The sequence below is a fragment of the Neofelis nebulosa genome, chromosome 4, assembly GCF_028018385.1.
Source record: "Neofelis nebulosa isolate mNeoNeb1 chromosome 4, mNeoNeb1.pri, whole genome shotgun sequence".
Taxonomy (NCBI): Eukaryota; Metazoa; Chordata; class Mammalia; order Carnivora; family Felidae; genus Neofelis; species Neofelis nebulosa.
The window spans coordinates 166,758,441-166,778,510 of NC_080785.1; the positions used below are offsets into that span (position 1 = coordinate 166,758,441).

General features: G+C 63.8%; 2 protein-coding genes across 4 annotated transcripts in view; one reads left to right on the forward strand and one right to left on the reverse strand.

Moving 5' to 3' along the window:
* PLIN4 (perilipin 4) lies at nt 1-12,168 on the forward strand. Of its 2 annotated transcripts, none has more exons than XM_058728918.1 (8): nt 1-138; nt 250-317; nt 854-989; nt 1,862-1,917; nt 3,772-8,167; nt 8,265-8,452; nt 9,788-9,874; nt 9,947-12,168. In XM_058728918.1, exons 2-8 carry the CDS (start codon nt 267-269, stop codon nt 10,277-10,279), a joined length of 5,247 nt encoding a protein of 1,748 aa, XP_058584901.1. In that variant the 5' UTR covers nt 1-138; nt 250-266; the 3' UTR covers nt 10,280-12,168. The 2 variants fall into 2 exon arrangements, with proteins under 2 accessions (XP_058584901.1, XP_058584900.1); XM_058728917.1 differs by having other exon boundaries at nt 2-138; nt 1,859-1,917.
* HDGFL2 (HDGF like 2) overlaps nt 12,150-20,070 on the reverse strand; it is a 21,343-nt gene continuing 13,422 nt past the window's right edge. The window contains exons 5-16 of one of the 2 annotated variants that reach the window (XM_058728969.1): nt 18,217-18,333; nt 18,051-18,122; nt 16,954-17,119; nt 16,795-16,870; nt 16,408-16,717; nt 15,204-15,301; nt 14,515-14,588; nt 14,300-14,370; nt 13,913-14,014; nt 13,548-13,761; nt 12,801-12,933; nt 12,150-12,450 (exon numbers count right to left, since the gene is read on the reverse strand). In XM_058728969.1, coding sequence (XP_058584952.1) covers nt 12,351-12,450; nt 12,801-12,933; nt 13,548-13,761; nt 13,913-14,014; nt 14,300-14,370; nt 14,515-14,588; nt 15,204-15,301; nt 16,408-16,717; nt 16,795-16,870; nt 16,954-17,119; nt 18,051-18,122; nt 18,217-18,333 — 1,533 coding nt within the window. In that variant the 3' untranslated portion in view covers nt 12,150-12,350. Of the gene's footprint in view, nt 12,454-12,800; nt 12,934-13,547; nt 13,762-13,912; nt 14,015-14,299; nt 14,371-14,514; nt 14,589-15,203; nt 15,302-16,407; nt 16,718-16,794; nt 16,871-16,953; nt 17,120-18,050; nt 18,123-18,216; nt 18,334-20,070 lie in introns of both variants that reach the window. The other variant, XM_058728968.1, reaches the window with a different exon arrangement.

The window sequence follows — 20,070 nt, forward strand, 5'->3', positions numbered from 1 at the left end:
CTCCCCCGGCCCGCTGGCCGCCTGCCTCTGCCGGCCGGGCCCGGGCCTGCCCCAGACCCTATAAGGCCTGGTAGCCGAGAGCAGAGCCAGCCCCCAGCTGCACCGCCTGTGGCTCTGAGGGACCCTCACGCACCCCAGGTGAGCAACGCCAGGGTGAGGCTGGGCCGGAGGGGTGTGGCCGGCGCGGGAGGGGTGCGGCAGGAGGCCCGGGAGCCCCCCGATTCACACACCCTCTCCGCCCCTTTCCAGCTGCTCAGAATATTACCATGTCTGCCCCAGATGAAGGAGGCCGGGATCCTCCCAAACCCAAGGGCAAGGTGAGGGGAGGTGCGGTGGGGGAGATCCCTGCCGGGACCTGGGGACCCCCCGGGAACCTTGGGAAGGTGACCTTCACGGTACCGGGGTCCGGAGGGCCTGGGAAGGGTGGGGTGGGAAGGCTCTGCGAGCCATGGTACCAACTGTCCCCTCCGGTCCCAAGCTGAAGGGTGGGGGGAGCGGGGGGACACAAGCAACCCTCAGCTCCTTCCCTACCATGTGACCTGGAACCAGCCGTGGCCCCTCTCTGGGCCTCAGTTTCCCCATCTGTGAAATGGGGGGGGGGGGGGCCGTGGAGGGAAAAGGCCTTTGGAGACCCGGAGGATGAACTTTTCCTCTGTCTACGGGAGGCAGGCTGACTCTGCCCGTGGCCCAGGCAGAGAAACTGAGACTCAGAGAGGCTAAGACACCCTCCTGGGGTCTACCCAGGATGAAGGGCCCGAGGGGATGCAGGAACCCAGTGCTGTCCAAAGCATTCCCCCCACCCAGCACCCTGGCCCTGCTAACGCTTCCCCCCCCCCCCCCCCGCCCCGTGTAGACCCTGGGAAGTTTCTTGGGGTCCCTGCCTGGCTTCAGTTCTGCCCGGAACCTGGTGGCCAGCGCCCACAGTTCTACGAGAGAGGTCCGGCCGGTCGCCGACCCTGCGGGTGCGTCCGCGCAGCCCCAGGCTCAGGGTGAGTGGACAGCTCCGTGGGGGCAGCGGCTCTAGAGGTGGGTCCCGGGAATAAACATCCCCGAGCAGGGACTTTTGATCATTTGTGGGGGGGGGGGGGTTCACACGTGCCAGCATCACCTCAACAGACACTCCAGGCTGGCGTGCTCAGGTGGCACCAGATGGGGGAAACTGAGGCCTACGTAGGGCAGGAGAGGGGCCCAAAGTAGCATAACCAGCAACGGCGAGGGTGTGGACACAGCCTGTCTCTCTGCTTTCTCAACCCCTCCCCTGCATCCCACCCCATTTCTGATGCACCGGGGACTGGGTGCTCCCCGTGTCTGAGCTCACTGAAGGTTTCCATCCTGGTTCCCAGCAAAGGGGGCTGGCTTCCCTGGGGTCACATAGCCTTGGCGGCAGGGGCTGGGGGGGAGGGAGCGGGGGACTCCCTATCCTCCATTTGCTCAGCGGGGCTGATGCCGGGGAGCGTGGGCCTGGACGCTCGCTCACTCTGGGCCCAGCGCCCCAGGCCAGTGACTCCTGCCCCACATACCCAGGCCAGACAGGCAGCTGCGGCTGGGGCGGGGCCCTTAATACCCTTCCTCGGGTCCCCTCCGGGGTGAGTGTCCAGGGCCCGGGACCCGGGCATAGAAAACTCCAGAGAACTCCCGTACCAGCAGCCCAAAGCCCCAGGGCTCCAGGGGAGCCTCCGGCAGGGCTCAGTCACTGGCTGTCGATGTCACCTCCTGCTGTCCCTGGCAGGGCGGCTGGGACATTCCTGACCTTTCAGGCTGTGCCCACCAATTACGCAACGGGCCCCAGGCCCGTTGGCTGATGCCAGCCCACGTCCCTCGCCCTTCCTGGTTGCCTGACCAGCTCCTGTGCCCACAGCAGCCACCAACCTGGAGCAGACGGCCGGCGGGGAGAAGCAGCCGCCGCCTCCAGATAAGGTGAGAGGGGCTGGTGGACCTGAGGCCTGATGGCCTCCGCCTCCTTCTGGCGCTTCTCGGGGGAGGTTTCGGTTCCTGCCTTCTGAGGGGCTGTCGTAGGCCAAGGGGAGGGCAGACACCCCAGTGCGTCCTGCTGTGGGATTCCAGGCGTAGTCTCCCCTCTGAGCTTCCGTTTCCACATCTGCGAAATGGGTGCAATGCCGCCCACCGCCCACCTGCCCGGCGCGGCAAGGCTGCTCACGGTCTCCCGCTCTGTCTAGCAATAACGGGCCGGAAACACGGGCCCCTCAGCGCACGCCAGGCTCGGGGCTGCGTGCTTCCTGTGTGCCACTTACTGGTGAACCTGCCCCGCGAGGAAGGGAGCGAGAGTACCCCACACCACAGCCAAAAAGCACAGAGAAGCCAAGCCGCTTGCTGAAGGTCACACAGCCAGGCGTGGCTAGGGAACCTTCCTGCACCTTCCATCCATCCCAGATGAACGGGGCTCTCCCCTCGCTATCACGTCCCCAAGGCTGGGCCAGACGGAGGGACTGATGCGCGACCGCTAAGGGCCACAGCAGGGCGCCACAGCCCTGTTAGGACTGCTTCACTGGGCACGCTTAAGCGCCCATCCTGGAGTCTTTTTTTTTCTTTAAAGTTTATTTATTTATGTTGAGAGAGCGAGTGAGAGTGGGGGAAGGGCAGAGAGAGAGAGAATCCCAAGCAGGCTCCGCACCGTCAGTGCCGATCCCGATTCGGGGCTCGAAATCACGAACTGCAAAATCGTGACCTGAGCCGAAGTCGGACCTTCACGGACTGAGCCACCCAGGCGCCATCCCCCCACCCCACCCCCCCGCCCCCCTGCAGTCTTACTCTACTCCCCTCTGCCCCCCTCAGCTCAAGGAACGCCAGTGGCCCTTCTGGCCCAGATTACAACAGACCGGGACAGCCAAGGCCACACCCTGTTCCCTCCCCGTCTCAGTCTCAGTCTCCTGCAAAGTGCTTCAGGCACCTTGACTCCCTTCCTCCATAATCCTTGAAGGAGGCAGTTGTGTTAGTCACCAGGCTTCAGCCAAAAATCTCACAGGGGATGTGTCTTGCCTGAGGTCACACAGCGGGGGGCTAGAGAGGGGCGGAGGGCTGAGATTCGAACTCAGGTCTCTGCAGGCACACAGCCCAAGCGCCCACTTGAAACGAGGCAGGGTAGCAGGTGGGCAGAGGTAAGAACAAAATTTCGGGGCTCCCTCCAGCTCAGTATTGTGGCCGTTTGCGGCCAGATCCTGGTTGTGGCATGTCCTGGGCGCTGCGGGGGGGTATTGCACGGCATCCCTGTGCCCTGCTCGCTCGACGCCTGGGGCACCCTGTCCCCGAGTCGTGGCAACCACAGATGTCCGCAGACGCCACCCAGGGTCCCCTGGAGGGTAGAATCACCCCCGGTTAAGAAGCTCTGGATTACAAACAGCACACTTGTGGTTGAAAGCGAGTGGTGGCGACTCAGGCCGCCACAACCCTTTGTTAGTTTGACCAGATTAGAGAAACTGCCCTTTGAAGAGTAGGCAAGACGAACCAACTATGTCACCCGGCACCCGGCACTGAGCCCAAGGCCAGGGGACTTTGGCAAAGGTTCTGGGGGTGTGGGGACCTGCCACTGGGGGCGTCGCCCAGCGCTGTGACAGAGCTCGGGAAGGCCGGGCCCTGGAAGGCCATGGCTGGATGACAGTGTGAGAGCAGAGTATGTACAGGTGGGAGGTGACGGGCAGACTCTCTGGGTGACAGTCCTTCGCCCTAATGCACACGAGGGATCGGGCTGGCTGAAGTCTGGGGTGCGGAGCGCCTCGGGCTCTCCTCCTGACCATGCGTGTCCTTTCTTATCAGATGACCCCTGGGGCAAAGGACCTGGTGAGCTCCAAGATGAGTAAGACCAAGGACACCATCTCCTCCGGGATGGCCAACGTAGTGGACGCAGCTAAAGGTGTGGTGCACGGAGGCCTGGGCATGACCCGGTCTGCCCTCTCAGGTGCCAAGGAGACTGTGGCCAGTGGCGTCACAGGGGCAGTGGGTGTGGCTAAGGGCACCGTCCAGACCGGCCTGGACACTTCAAAGACCGTCCTGACGGGCACCAAGGACACCGTGTGCAGTGGGGTGACTGGTGCCATGAATGTGGCCAAAGGGGCTGTCCAGACCGGCCTGGACACTTCAAAGGCTGTCCTGACGGGCACCAAGGACACCCTATCTACTGGGCTCACAGGCGCACTGGGCATGGCCAAGGGCACCGTCCAGACCGGCCTGGACACCACCAAGAATATTGTCACAGGCACTAAAGACACAGTGTCCACTGGGGTGACAGGGGCAGTGAACATGGCCAAGGGCACCGTCCAGACCGGCCTGGACACTTCAAAGACCGTCCTGACGGGCACCAAGGACACTGTGTCCACGGGGCTCTCGGGGGCAATGAACATGGCCAAGGGCACCGTCCAGACTGGCCTGGACACCACCAAGGCTGTCCTGACGGGCACCAAGGACACCGTGTGCAGTGGGGTGACCGGAGCCATGAATGTGGCCAAAGGGGCTGTCCAGACTGGCCTGGACACTTCAAAGACCGTCCTGACAGGCACCAAGGACACCCTATCTACTGGGCTCACAGGCGCACTGGGCATGGCCAAGGGCACCGTCCAGACCGGCCTGGACACTTCAAAGACCGTCCTGACGGGCACCAAGGACACCCTATCTACTGGGCTCACAGGTGCACTGGGCATGGCCAAGGGTACCGTCCAGACCGGCCTGGACACCACCAAGAATATTGTCACAGGCACTAAAGACACAATGTCGGCTGGGGTGACAGGGGCAGTGAACATGGCCAAGGGCACCGTCCAGACCGGCCTGGAAACCACCAAGAATATTGTCACAGGTACCAAAGACACCGTGTCCGCTGGGGTGACAGGGGCAGTGACCATGGCCAAGGGCACCGTCCAGACCGGCCTGGACACTTCAAAGACCGTCCTGACGGGCACCAAGGACACCGTGTGCAGTGGGGTGACTGGTGCCATGAATGTGGCCAAAGGGGCTGTCCAGACCGGCCTGGACACTTCAAAGACCGTCCTGACGGGCACCAAGGACACCCTATCTACTGGGCTCACAGGCGCACTGGGCATGGCCAAGGGCACCGTCCAGACCGGCCTGGACACCACCAAGAATATTGTCACAGGCACTAAAGACACAGTGTCCGCTGGGGTGACAGGGGCAGTGAACATGGCCAAGGGCACCGTCCAGACCGGCCTGGACACTTCAAAGACCTTCCTGACGGGTACCAAGGACACTGTGTCCACGGGGCTCTCGGGGGCAATGAACATGGCCAAGGGCACCGTCCAGACTGGCCTGGACACCACCAAGGCTGTCCTGACGGGCACCAAGGACACCGTGTGCAGTGGGGTGACTGGAGCCATGAATGTGGCCAAAGGGGCTGTCCAGACTGGCCTGGACACTTCAAAGACCGTCCTGACGGGCACCAAGGACACCCTATCTACTGGGCTCACAGGTGCACTGGGCATGGCCAAGGGCACCGTCCAGACCGGCCTGGACACCACCAAGAATATTGTCACAGGCACCAAAGACACAGTGTCCGCTGGGGTGACAGGGGCAGTGAACATGGCCAAGGGCACCGTCCAGACAGGCCTGGAAACCACCAAGAATATTGTCACAGGCACTAAAGACACAGTGTCCGCTGGGGTGACAGGGGCAGTGACCATGGCCAAGGGCACCGTCCAGACCGGCCTGGACACTTCAAAGACCGTCCTGACGGGCACCAAGGACACCGTGTGCAGTGGGGTGACTGGTGCCATGAATGTGGCCAAAGGGGCTGTCCAGACCGGCCTGGACACTTCAAAGGCTGTCCTGACGGGCACCAAGGACACCCTATCTACTGGGCTCACAGGTGCACTGGGCATGGCCAAGGGCACCATCCAGACCGGCCTGGACACTTCAAAGACCGTCCTGATGGGCACCAAGGACACTGTGTCCACGGGATTCTCGGGGGCAATGAACATGGCCAAGGGCACCGTCCAGACTGGCCTGGACACCACCAAGGCTGTCCTGACGGGCACCAAGGACACCGTGTGCAGTGGGGTGACTGGAGCCATGAATGTGGCCAAAGGGGCTGTCCAGACCGGCCTGGACACTTCAAAGACCGTCCTGACGGGCACCAAGGACACCCTATCTACTGGGCTCACAGGCACACTGGGCATGGCCAAGGGCACCGTCCAGACCGGCCTGGACACTTCAAAGACCGTCCTGACGGGCACCAAGGACACCCTATCTACTGGGCTCACAGGCACACTGGGCATGGCCAAGGGCACCGTCCAGACTGGCCTGGACACTTCAAAGACCGTCTTGACAGGCACCAAGGACACCCTATCTACTGGGCTCACAGGCGTACTGGGCATGGCCAAGGGCACCGTCCAGACCGGCCTGGACACTTCAAAGACCGTCTTGACGGGCACCAAGGACACCGTGTGCAGTGGGGTGACTGGAGCCATGAATGTGGCCAAAGGGGCTGTCCAGACCGGCCTGGACACTTCAAAGACCGTCCTGACGGGCACCAAGGACACCCTATCTACTGGGCTCACAGGCGCACTGGGCATGGCCAAGGGCACCGTCCAGACCGGCCTGGACACTTCAAAGACCGTCCTGACAGGCACCAAGGACACCCTATCTACTGGGCTCACAGGCGCACTGGGCATGGCCAAGGGCACTGTCCAGACCGGCCTGGACACCACCAAGAATATTGTCACAGGCACTAAAGACACAGTGTCCGCTGGGGTGACAGGGGCAGTGAACATGGCCAAGGGCACCGTCCAGACCGGCCTGGACACTTCAAAGACCGTCCTGATGGGCACCAAGGACACCCTATCTACTGGGCTCACAGGCGCACTGGGCATGGCCAAGGGCACCGTCCAGACCGGCCTGGACACTTCAAAGACCGTCCTGACGGGCACCAAGGACACCCTATCTACTGGGCTCACAGGCGCATTGGGCATGGCCAAGGGCACCGTCCAGACCGGCCTGGACACTTCAAAGACCGTCCTGACGGGCACCAAGGACACCCTATCTACTGGGCTCACAGGCGCACTGGGCATGGCTAAGGGCACCGTCCAGACCGGCCTGGACACTTCAAAGACCGTTCTGACGGGCACCAAGGACACCCTATCTACTGGGCTCACAGGCGCACTGGGCATGGCCAAGGGCACCGTCCAGACCGGCCTGGACACCACCAAGAATATTGTCACAGGCACTAAAGACACAGTGTCCGCTGGGGTGACAGGGGCAGTGAACATGGCCAAGGGCACCGTCCAGACCGGCCTGGACACTTCAAAGACCGTCCTGATGGGCACCAAGGACACCCTATCTACTGGGCTCACAGGCGCACTGGGCATGGCCAAGGGCACCGTCCAGACCGGCCTGGACACTTCAAAGACCGTCCTGACGGGCACCAAGGACACCCTATCTACTGGGCTCACAGGCGCATTGGGCATGGCCAAGGGCACCGTCCAGACCGGCCTGGACACTTCAAAGACCGTCCTGACGGGCACCAAGGACACCCTATCTACTGGGCTCACAGGCGCACCGGGCATGGCCAAGGGCACCGTCCAGACCGGCCTGGACACCACCAAGAATATTGTCACAGGCACTAAAGACACAGTGTCCGCTGGGGTGACAGGGGCAGTGAACATGGCCAAGGGCACCGTCCAGACCGGCCTGGACACTTCAAAGACCGTCCTGATGGGCACCAAGGACACCCTATCTACTGGGCTCACAGGCGCACTGGGCATGGCCAAGGGCACCGTCCAGACCGGCCTGGACACCACCAAGAATATTGTCACAGGCACCAAAGACACAGTGTCCGCTGGGGTGACAGGGGCAGGGAACGTGGCCAAGGGGGCAGTGCAGACTGGTCTCGGCACCATCCAGAACTGGTTACCTGGCACCCGGGACCCTGGGTGGGGCGGACTCACCAGTTCCAGTGCCCCCCGCAAAGGAGGGGAAGCTCTGTCCCCCGGAGTATCCAGCGCCCCGGACACACTTGGTGCAGGCCTGGACCTTGTCCGGGAAGCCACCGCTGAAGCAACACGTCCCCAGGGCGCCACCCTGGGCAGGGAGGATGCGGGGCACGTGGCCACCGCGCGCGGCCACGAAGGAGCCACGAGCTTCGCGACACTCCGGGATGAGCTGAAGGAGCTGGGGGATGTCTTCCAGCCCCTGGATGCCGAGGAGCAAGGTAAGAAGGGCAGGGCCGGCCCACCTCCCACGGGGCTGGGCTTCTGTAAAACCCATCCCGGGGCCTCTCGGATCCAGTGATCCCCTCTTCCCTGCAGCCCAGCTTGCCGCCTCCGAGCCTGAGCCAAGGGTGCTCACGGCCGACCAGCGCAGCTACTTTGTGCGTCTGGGCGACCTGGCCCCCGGCTTCCGCCAGCGGGCGTTTGAGCACGCCCTGAGCCACCTGCAACACGGCCAGTTCCAGGCCAGGGCCGCGCTGGCCCAGCTGGAGGACGCCTTCAAGCTGGTAAGAGCCTTCCCCTCCCCACGCTCCCCCATCCACGTGTGGTGACCCGACGGGCATCTACCGAGCCCCACGGAGGCTTCTCCACGGCGGACAGCTAACGTGTCGGCTCCTGCTCTGTGCCAGAGGCGGAGCTGAGCCCAGTCCAGCGGCAGCCCCCTGTGGCCAGTGCAGACGGCGAGGGTCCCCCAGCTCTGAGGACCTCCCGGTCTCCAAGGTCATGGCTCTTAGACGTTTAGATACACATGCAGTGAAGAACTCAGCAATGCTGCCTGAATCCAGATCCCCAGGCTGCACCCACACAACGGTGATTTCAGTCGGTGCCCCACGGTCTCTGGTGGGCCACAGCACGAAGACCGCGGGTCCGATCCAGCGGGATCTCCACAGGAGTGAACAGGCCCCTGGGACGCTGGGCCATGTCTGGGGACATCTGTGGCTGTCACAACTGCAGGAAATGGTGCTCCTGGCCTTGAGTGGGCGGGGTCAGGGACGCTGCTCAGTCCCCCACCCCCAGTGCCCAGGACACCAATAGTACAGCACACAGAATGATCCAGAACCAATGCCAGTGTTAGCAGTGCCGCGGAGGGGAAAGCCAGGGTTAATTATGGGGGAAAAATAACGAGTAAAGCCGTGCTCACCCCAGACACCAGAATGCATCTCCAAGTGGTTAGATGGCATCACCCAGGGTGACCTCAAGGTCTGTAAGTCACTGCCCTGTGTGTGCAGCCTCCCATGACCTCAGCAGGTGAGAGGTGGTCAACATAATGTAAAGGCTCCTGGGGGCCAGTGGAACCCCTTAACCTAGGAAGTGTCCCCTGGGGGGGTGATTCTGTTCCCAGGGACACTTGGCAATCTGTGGGGATGCCTGTGGTTGTCACAACCGGGGCGGGGGGGGGGGGGGACTCATGGCATGGAGGAGGTGGGGACCAGGGATGCCCCCCAGCAACCCCCCCAGCACCCAGGACTGAGGAGTGGCCTGACCCCACCTAGGTTTCTCTAGGGGGTCACTAGCTGCTGATGGGAGAACGGGCTGAACCCGGGAGATTCCTGCAAAACTCCCGGCACATGACGGACAGTGGGGCCTCTGGGGTGGCTCCCATGGCAGCAAGAGGCACCGGGTTCAGAATGCGCCTCCGAAGCAGGGATGTGGGACACGAGAGAGGTGGACTCTGTAAGGCACCTCCGAGACCTTTTCATTCGTTTCTCATCAAAGGATTTTATTTCTTTGTGGCTTTTCCACCGTGCCCGGGAAAGGTCTAGACGTGAGGCTCCAGGGCCAGACCCAAACGTCCCCAGGGGACCAGCTGTAATGTCTCCGCTGCGTCTCTTTCTTTCTAGATTCAGAAGGCCGAGCGGGCTCCAGAGGGCCAGTCACCTCCAGACCAGGGTCCGAGCAGCAGAGTGGAGGAAGGCGCTCCCCACGAGGTGCGTGACCAAACGCTCAGGCTCCCGCTCTTCTCCCTCCGCCCCCGCTTACCTCGCTCCCCACTCCCGCAGGTGCCGGACGCCGGGGCCCTGTCCAGGGCCTGCAGCCTCGTCCAGCGGCTCCACGTGGCCTACAGCAACCTGGCCGCCGGCCTCCAGGGCCTCCCCGAGGAGCTCCAGCAGCGTGTGGGGCGGGCGCGGCACAGCCTGTGTGAGCTCTATGGCCTGGTCTCCTCGGCCAGCTCGGTCCAGCAGCTGCCGGCAGAGCGCCTGGCCCGGAGCCACGAGGGCGTGGGCCGGGCCTGGCAAGAGCTGGAGCAGGTGTTGGACAGCGTGCAGCACGGCCCACCGCTCTGCTGGCTCGTGGGCCCCTTCGCCCTGCCGCCCGGCGGGCAGCGGCTGTAGGCCGCTCCCGGCCCACGGGGGCCCTCTGCGGGGCCTCCTCCCCGGCCCCAAACCGGCTCCCCCTCCTCCCCGAAGGTCTGGACCCTGCGCTGCCTCGCCCCAGCGGGGGCACCAAGGACCGTGAGCTCAGCCGCACCACGCACCCGGCTCTAGGCCTGCCCGCACCGTCCACCCCTTCTCCTCCGGGTCTGGGGGCCCAGGGTGGCTAAGACCGCCGACGGAGGGTGTTTGCCTGAGAATCTCAAGCAAGCACTCCCATTAAGGAAGAGGAACGCACACGTGCCTAAGTCTAGAAGGTTCCGTCCAGTTCTCTTGCTCCTCCCTCCTGGGCTCCCGGCTCTGTCCTCGCTCTAGAAGCATACGCCCTCAGCAAACCATGTTCCGTTGCAGCCGGATGTACCAGAAGGCCACGGTCACCCCGAGGCAGGCTCCTACCACCTCTGCCAACGCTCAGTGTGGCCAAGGGGCTTCGTGAGGGTCAAGCTGCGGCAGCCAGCAGCCATGGCTATGCCCCGGGCCGGCTGGAGGACTGGACGGGGGCGGATACAAAACCAGCCACTTCCCACCTGGGCCTACGCGGAGCTGATGCTCTGTGGCCCTCCAAGCACCTGGGCTGAGGCCTCTGAGGAAGGACCAGCAGAGCTTCCCCGCAGGGGACGGGGCCCTGGGACAGTGTGGGGGGACAGTGGGACAGTGACCGCAGGTGCTCAGCACGTTCAGGTAGGCCCCACACTTGATCGAGGCTGGAGAACAGCTGTGACGCAGCACCCCGTCCTTCCGGGCCACACTTCCCCAAATGCCCAGGGCAGCCACGCTGGGGTGGCACGTGGGGATACAGGACGCCAGGCGCGCCCTCCCTGGGCCTCACCTGTCCTCCGGCCGGGGGGGACCCTGGCCAAGGAAGCCCCCGCTTCCCAGAACCCGCATCCCACCCTCGACCCCCCGGTCAGGCCCCAGGACCACAGCCCCTTCTCACACACGATGCGGTACTCTGAGCCCAGGATGCGACACCAGCCTTCCCCCAAAGGGTCGCCAGGCTCCTGGGCGCTGGCCATGTGAGACACGGGGAACGGGTCAGGAAGCCCCTGGGGCCCGTCCTTCCTTGGTGTCCCTCATGCACTGTCATCGCAGGAAGAGATGCTAGCTGGAGCTCCAGTCCAGCCAAACCAAACGAGGGGCGCCAGGCTCAGGAAGTCCCACCCTGACCACGGCCCCGGTGGGAACGGAAGCTCCTGGCCAGGGCAGGGTAAGTCATATACAGTGGACGCCACTGTTTAGCCAGCAACTGCCCAGTGCGGGTGTCGGTCTGAATCCGCGTGACGGCCCCGTGAGCCTGGGATCCTTACACAGGTGAGGAATGAGAAGCCCGGGGTGGGAGTGCCACTCATCCAAGGTCACAGAGCAAGTCCTGCCCCCAGTGCTCACACCCTTGGAACATCAAGGACACTGGCCAGCCCACAGCGGCCCCCAAGCCTGAATGGCTCGAATGCCCCGAGCTACTGCTTCTGGGGACCCTGAATCTTGCCTCGGGGGTCCCAGAGCCACCTGCAGCCTGGCTGGGAACAGAGAAGCACGGTCTCCACCCTCCGGGCCCAGGCCCGCCCGCTGGGTCCCTGCTCCCGCCTGGGTGCTGGGCGGCCGCACGCAGGAGGGTCAGATCACAGCCTCCACTCGAGCCCCCATTACTTCTATAAAGGCCCACCCCCCACCCCCACTCTCCCTCACCGTCAGCCCTGCAGGGCCAGGCCAGGCAGGGGCACCTTCGCAACCAAGATCACGTTCGCTGTGAATGCTACGGCTTAAATCCTTCGTCCCTGGACGGGTCCTGGACAGCTGCCCCAGCAACACTAGACAACCAAGTCAATAAAAGTGACTTTCATTAAAAAAACCCTTTATAGTCATTTCATGTTGGTTGGAAATCACAGAAGTTAGGCAGAAAAACAACCCAGGGGACAGATACAAAGGGACAGCACAGCGCTTCCCCAACAGGTCTCTGCTCCTTGGGTGGTGGGCGGGGGCCGGGGCAGGCCTGGGGCATCTACGCGCGACGGGTGGGCCTGGCCGCCGGGGCTCAGCTGTCCTCCTCGTCCAGGGACTCTGAGGCTATCCGCACCCTCGAGCGCTCCTGCCGCTCCTTCCCGGGCACGTCCAGCTCGGGGGCCTCCTGCGCGCTGCTGGTGGGGACACAGCACAGGTGCGGGTGAGCGCGCGGCCCTCCGCCGCCAGCAGAGACCCAGCGCCCGGGGAGCGCGGCTGTGTCCGGAGCGCCCTCCGCCGCCCCAGCCGGGCCGCAGGGCGGACCCCGGGTCCTCACCACGGTGGCGTCCGCACCCAGGAGCCCACGCGCCCGTTCCCGGAGCGACGGGAGGAAGCCGCCCTCCCGGGGGGCCGGGCCCAGAGCAGCTCCCTGGATGGGGGACCCACGGGTCAGTGGCAGGGGTGGCGGGTGTGCGAGCAGCCCGCACAGTGGGCGCCTTCTCAGGAAGCTGCCCCCGTGGCCGCGGCCCCCCGCGATACTTACTTGTTGTGTAAGGGCTCTTCAGAGGAGCCGCACCCCAGCCCCTCCTCGGAATTCTGTCCTTCCTCCTGCTCCTTGTCCCCCGCGCTCTCCCCTTTCTGGGACGTGGCCTCGCCATTCACCGGGGCCGAGAGATCTGGGTGGGAGAGGGGGACTCGTGACCCCGTGGCCCTGCCCGCCGGGAGCAAGCGAGTGAGCTGGTTTGGGGACAGGAGCCCTAAAGGAGCCTGCACCCCCCTCGAGGGCCCCGGTGCAGAGCGCCCACCACATGCCCCCGGCCCACACCTCCCAGACCCATCGGGACTGCTCGTCCGTCAGGCTGGGGCATGTGCCGGGTTCTGCAGCTGGCTCCGGGCCCCCGCACATACAAGCCTGAGACAGGGAGCGACTGGTAAAGGAGCGGGGAAACACGTGTGCGGGGGCTGGGGACAGAAATAAGGAGACGCCCCCTGCAGGCCGGCCCTGGGGCTGCGGAGGCTTCAGGTCTGAAGAAGGAGCGCCTCTCCGCAGCCCCCGCCAGCACCACGTAACCCTAGCAGGAAGGACAGCGCGACAGCCCCTTTGTGGCTGAGGGACCCAGCACCGCTGTCCCTTTGGGAAACACCCTCTTTCTCCTCTCAGCCCACCCCTGGCCCTCCCAGGTCCAGCCAGCCTGTCCCGCGACGCTCCCACACGCGGCCCCCACGCACGCACGGCTTCCCGTGCCGTCTGGCTCGGAGGGTCTACGAGGGCTCCCGCCCTGCTCCTCACCAGCGCTCAGCTCGTCCTCCGCCCTCTCCGCGGGGGCCTCCTCTCCAGCCAGCGCCTCCTCTGCCTTGTCCATCTCGGCCCTCTCCTTCTCCGTCCCAGTTCTGGTCGCCTTCTGGATGGCCTCGATCTTTGGTCCCAGGACCCGAGACTTGAGCCGGGTGTAGACCTCTGCGGCCTTCTCCATCACCTCCTTGTTGGCCTTATAACGGCGGATCTGACCCACAAGAGGCCCGCTCAGGAGACGCAGCGGGTCTCGCCCCCCGCCAGAGCCCCGCCTCCAAGGCCGCCACCGCCCAGGCCGTGCCCCTCAGGACCCCTACCCCCGCCGGCCACCAGGCCCTTCCGCTGCTAGGATCCCACCGCACCTTTTTCAGTGTGGCCACCACATCTGTGTTCTTCTGGAGGATCTGTGAGGTCACCTGCAGGGTCCCCAGCTCCTCCAGCGCATTCAGACACCTCTTCACATCCTGCAGGGTGGGGAGAGGAGGAGGGGCGGCACCTAGCTGAGGGGACCCTAGGGAGTGCCCTGGGGGGCAGGCGGAGCGACAGGGACCCCCAGGGGTGGTGGTTGAGACCCAGAGCCTGGAGGACTAAGCAGCACAGCCTGGGTGGCGCCCCCTGCTGGAGGACGCCAGGTGAACCGAGACCCAGGGTTTGCCTCAGTTTCCCAGAACTTCTCAGGGGCTCCACACACCAGGGGCTGGGGGACTGCCTGGCCTGGAGGAACCTCCGCACCCCGAGGAGGGTCTCACCGGATTGTCGACTTTCAGGGCGAACTTGATCTCGCTGTGCAGCTTCTGCAACTTTTCCTCCACGGAAGGTTCTGCGGCCAGGAGAGAACGCAGCACCTGCACGTGACTGCAGCCGCAGAAGCCGCCCTGGCCCGGTCCCGCCACCCGACCAGCTTCCTCCACCCGTGCACGTGCACGGGAGCGGAGGACCTGCCCTGGTGGCCCGCCCTCCTCACCTTTCTTCTTTTCCACCTTCCGGTCAGGCGGGAACCCTTCTGACCGCTTCCGGGTCCGCTCCACCTTGGGGGGCCTGTGGAGTCACATCCCTTAGCCCTACCCTCGCCTGCCGCGTAGCCCCCCCCTGCCCCCGGGGGCCTGTGTGTGCGTGGTCGGGGAGGAGGAGGGATCAGGGCCCACTGGGACCCAGTCTAGGCAGCCGCCAAACTCCCATCGGGAAGGTTCATTCGCTGATGCTGGATTCCCGCTTAGCAAGTGGGCAGGGGGATGGGCTGTATCCCCCCCCCGGCTTGGATTTCCAGTCTGAGGACCACTGGTCTGGGGGACAGGGTCCCCCCCCTCAGCACTGCTGACAAGGGGCGGGTCGCTCTCTGAGGAACATCCGGGCCCTGTGGGGGGCTGGGCAACATGATGGCCCCACCCCCTCAACGCGAGGAACACCTCCAGCGTGACAACCAGATACGTGGGGTGGTGTCCACTGGGGGCAGAACCTCAGTCTGGAGCAGCGGTTCCTCCTGACGGGGCCCCACTTGGTTTGGATCTATCTCCAAGACTGATTTCGGAAGTCGGGTCCCTCCTGTACGGGGTGAGGGGTGACGGATCCCCAGGAGGCCGGGAGCCGCAGGGACCAGAACGGGGCAGATGGGCCCCCAGGTAGCTGCAGAAGGAGAGGCAAAGCGGGTCCGACCTGGCTCGGGGCCTCTCCTCGGGGCGCCCTCTCTTCTCCTTCTGGCTGGGTCTCCTCGAGGGCTCTGTGCTTTGTGACTGTCTGGCCGCCTTCTTTGCCTGCAGTGTCCAGAGAGAGACAGGGCTGTGGCGGGCAGCGGGCGCTCCCTTTAGAGGTTCAGCCTGCCACCGCCTGCCACCACTGCACTGTTGGGAACTGGCGGACCGGGCAGGACGGGAAGAACGACCCCTGGGTCCAGCACGTGCCCCAGGTGACAGCGTCTCAGGTCCTACAAGGACCACTCACTCGACGGGAGGGGCGGCCCCACAATCTGCACTTCCTGTGGGAGGGATCTCGGGCCCTTTTTTGTGACCCAGGGAAAACAGGGAGAGTAAGGTTGTCCTCTGTCCCGTGGGGCTCGGTCTAGAAGGTGACAGGCCTGGAAGTGAGGCTCAGATCCAGGCAGATTGCGAGTGCCAGGAAAGCGGGGTGTTGACGAGCCTGCAGGACTGCCCTGGGCCTGCGGGTCACCCCTCATGCTCACAGAGGCCTATCTGCTCCCCACTCATCCCAGAGTCCTGCCCCCCGCAGCACCCAGAGAGCACCTGTGAACACAGGAGTCAAGTCTGCCCTCCTCGGCCCACAGCCCTTCAGGGCTCCCACCTCCCTGGGGGAAAAGCCCAAGTCCTCCCTGAGACCCCAAGGCCGGGGACGACCTGCCCCATCCCCTCTCCTCTTTCTCCCCCCTCCACCTCTCCGTTCTACCCCACATGGGCCCCCTGGTGGTTGCTCCAACACACCAGGCCTGGTCCTGCCCCAGGGCCTTTGCACAGACTGTGCTCTCAGCCCAGCGTGCTGTTTCCCCAGATACCTTCCCAGACCACCTCTCACTTCATTCAGATCCTTACTTCATGGCACACGGCATCTTCTCAGCTAAAGCCTTCAGGGCCTACCCCACCTAAAACTGAAAAGCCCACCCGACGGCTCATGCCCCTTGGCCTGCCTTCTTGTCTTTCGCACCCAACGTGCTGGAACGCACCTCACGTTGTCCCGTCTGGCCCCCTCACGCGAACCCCGGCTCCTCCACGGCGCAGGTCTCTGTGTCTCCTTCACCGCTTCACCCCCACCCCCACCGGCACCGACCCGGCGGGCGGCGGGAAGGGACCCGCCGGGGCCTGTGCTCCCGGTTAGCGGGTAGCGCCGCATCCGCGCCAGCAGGACGCACCTCTCGCTGCGGCTCGGCCTCGGGCCCCGAGTCGGACGAGGACTGCGGCCCCCGCCCCCGGCCCTTGCGGCCGCGCTTCCTCACGGGCTCGTCCTCGTCGCCCGGCTCGTCCCCGCTGCTGCCCCCGCTGCCCCCGGCAGGGGCCTCCCCGCGCTCGCGCTCCCGCCGCCGCTCCTTCTCCTCCTTCTCCTGCTCGCGGAGCCGCCGCAGCTCCTCCTCCTGCTCCCGGCGCCGCCTGGCCTCCAGCTCCCGCCTTCGCTCCTCGTCCCGGCGCTTCCACTCGCTGATGCGGTCCACCTCGTCGCTGTCGCTGCGGAGTCGCGCCCGTTAGAGGGCCCGGGGGCGCGCCGCCCACCCGCCCGCCGCCCCGGCCTGCCTGCCGCCCACCTGTCGCTGCTCGAGCTGCTCGGGGGCCGCTCTGGCTTCGGCTTCCGGCCGCGGGGCTTCGGGGGCGGCTTCTCAGCTGCAGGGAAGGAGGGGGGGGGGGGGTCGGCGCGGGATCTCTCCCCCAGGGCGGGGGAGGGGGCGCCCCGGCCCGCGCCCTACCTGGCTTCCGGCCCCGAGGAGGCTTCTTTACGGACACGTCCGAGTCGGAGGAGGAGGAGGAAGAGGAGGAGGCAGAGGACGGCGCTGACCTGGCCACGGCCACAGGCTCGCCCTTGGCCCCGTCGGATTCCGCTTTGGAGTCGGAGTCGGAGGCCGAGGGCGCCTTCTGAGAGGCGGGGGGTGCAGAGGTGAGGACACAGGACAAGGGCAGCCCCTCCCCGCAAACAACCGCCTCTTCCTCTTCCTTGGGCTCGGCGTGGGGGGTCCCGGGCCTCATCCCCTCGGGGAAGCTGGGGGAGGCAGAGGAGAGCCGCCGCGCTTTCCGGGGCTAGAGCTCTTGGTTGTTTTAATTTTTTTATTTCAGATAGAGCAGGCGCCTGAGCAGGGGAGAGGGGCAGAGGAAGGCAGAGCATCTCGGGCAGGCTCCCCACACAGTGCAGAGCCTGATGCGGGGCTCGATCCCTCGACCCCGGACCACGACCTGAGCCGAAACCAAGAGTTGGGCGTTGGACCGACTGAGACCCCGCCCCCAGGCGCCCCTACAGCCCTTCCCAGTGCAGAATAGGGGCGGGAGGCCCAGTGAGAGGAGGGCCCTCCTCCTGTCTCCGCCCCCATCCTGCTCCCCACTCCCATGCACGCTCATACACACCCAAGCCCGTAAGGCACACACTGGAACACGCGCACACCGTCCGCGGGATGCGGACACACAACACGCCCACTCTCCCTGCCTCACACGGGGCCCCTAAGGACACCCCTCTCCCTTCTGAGGCCAGCGTTCCAGCACCCCAGTTTCTGCACTGGCCTCTGTGTTCCTCTCAGGAGTGGTGGCAGCCGGGCGGCCTCCGGGCCCACAGACGGGCCCTGCACACTCCACCCTCGGAAACCACACACCGAAGCCGTCGGTGGAGGCAGAGGCGGACGGTGGTGATCCCTGGTGGCCTGGGCCCTACCCTCCTCCAGAAAGGACAGACTCTACCCACGGGCAGTGGCTGGTGACCACACAGAGCCTCTCGGGGGTTCCCGCAGGCAGGCAGGCAGGCAGGCAGGCAGGCAGGCAGGCAGGCAGGTGGGAACAAGAGACAAAAAAACCCCTCTACCTTTTTCTTCCGTCCCGCAGGGGGGCCCCGCCGAGGCGCCCGCACCACAGCTTTCTTCTCGGGGGTGAAGTCCTGGGCGGAGAGAGAGAAAGCGCTCAGCGTGGGCGCCCCGGCTCGGCCTCTGTGCGTGCGCCCGCCCACCCCCTGGAGGCAGCCACCTGCTCACCTGGTCACTGGTCTTCTCTGACTCAGAAGAGCTTTCTGAGTTCTCCTCCTCGGATGGGGACACGCTGGCTTGATCCAGGTCGCTGGAGGCCTTTCGAGCTCGTTTTGAGACCGACATCTAGAAAGAGCGCAGCCCGAGCACACGAGCGATCAGAAATTTCGCCTGTGTGCTCGGCACAGCCGTCTCCCGCCTGGCCGCTCACACCCCGGAGAAGAGCTGAGGTTCTGGAATCCTTGGGAGGTGGCAGGGACCCCTTGCAGGATCTGACTAAAAACCAGGGATCCTGGGGTGCCTGGGGGGCTCAGTCGGTTAAGCATGAGACTCTTTTTTTTTTTTAAATGTTTATTTATTTTTGAGAGACAGAGAGCATGAGCGGGAGAGGGGCAGAGAGAGAGAGAGAGAGAGAGAGAGAGACCCAGAATATGAAGCAGGCTCCAGGCTCTGAGCTGTCAGCGCAGAGCCCGACGCGGGGCTCGAACTCAAGAGCCGTGAGATCATGACCTGAGCCGAAGTCGGACGCTCAGCCGACTGAGCCACCCAGGCGCCCCTAGCATGAGACTCTTGAATTCGGCACAGGTCACGATCTCATGGTTCACGGGTTGAGCCTCGCATCAGGCTCTGTGCTGACAGCGCGGAGCCCGCTGGAGATTTTCTCTCCCTCTCTGCCCCTCCCCCACTCACACGTGTGCACACGCTTGCTCACTCTCTCTCTCAAAAAAAATAAAACAAAACAAAACAGGGATCTTGAACTTTAAGTACACTGTGCACAGTGACAGAGGCCAGACACAGAAGGACACGTCCTGCGTGACCCCACTCACAGGGGGTCCCTAGAGGAGTCCTGTCCATAGAGTCAGAGAGTGGATGGTGGGAGCCGGGGGTGGGGAGTCCGTGCTTCACGGGGATAGAGTCTCAGTTTGGGGAGATGGAAAGTTCTGGAAAACGTGGGGGGATTTGCAAAACAGTGTGAGTGTGCTTAATGTCCCTGAGGTGTACATTTTATTTTTTTTTAAGTTTACTTATTTATTTTGAGAGAAACAGCAGAGAGAGTGGGAGAGAGAATCCCAAGCAGGCTCTGTGCCGCCAGTGCAGAGCCCGACATGGGCCTCAAACCCACAAAACTGCGAGATCGTGACCTGAGCCAAAACCAAGAGTCGGACGCTTAACCGACTGAGCCACCCAGGCGCCCCAGAGCTGTGCATTTTAGAATGGCTGATTTTTTTTTTTTCTTTATTTTTTTTTTTTTATTTATTTATTTTTGGGACAGAGAGAGACAGAGCATGAACGGGGGAGGGGCAGAGAGAGAGGGAGACACAGAATCGGAAACAGGCTCCAGGCTCCGAGCCGTCAGCCCAGAGCCCGACGCGGGGCTCGAACTCACGGACCGCGAGATCGTGACCTGAGCTGAAGTCGGACGCTTAACGGACTGCGCCACCCAGGCGCCCCGAATGGCTGATTTTTTAATGTGAACCTTACCTCAATAAAAAGATTAAAAAAAAAATAGGGGCGCCTGGGTGGCTCCATCAGTTAAGTGTCTGATTTCGGCTCAGGTCATGATGTCACAGTTCACGAGTTCGAGCCCCACACTGGGCTCTATGCTAACAGCTCAGAGCCTGGAGCTGCTTCAGATTCTGTGTCTCTCTCTCTCTCTTTCTCTCTCTCTGTCCCTCCTCTGCTTGTGCTCTCCCTCTCTCTCAAAAATAAACATTTAAGAGAAAAAAATAAATTAAAAATAAATACACACACACACACACACACACACACACACACACACACACACACAAACAACCTGAATTCAGTTTCAGGGGTCCACACATTCTCTGACATCCACCCAAAGAAGCCAACGTAAGAATCGTT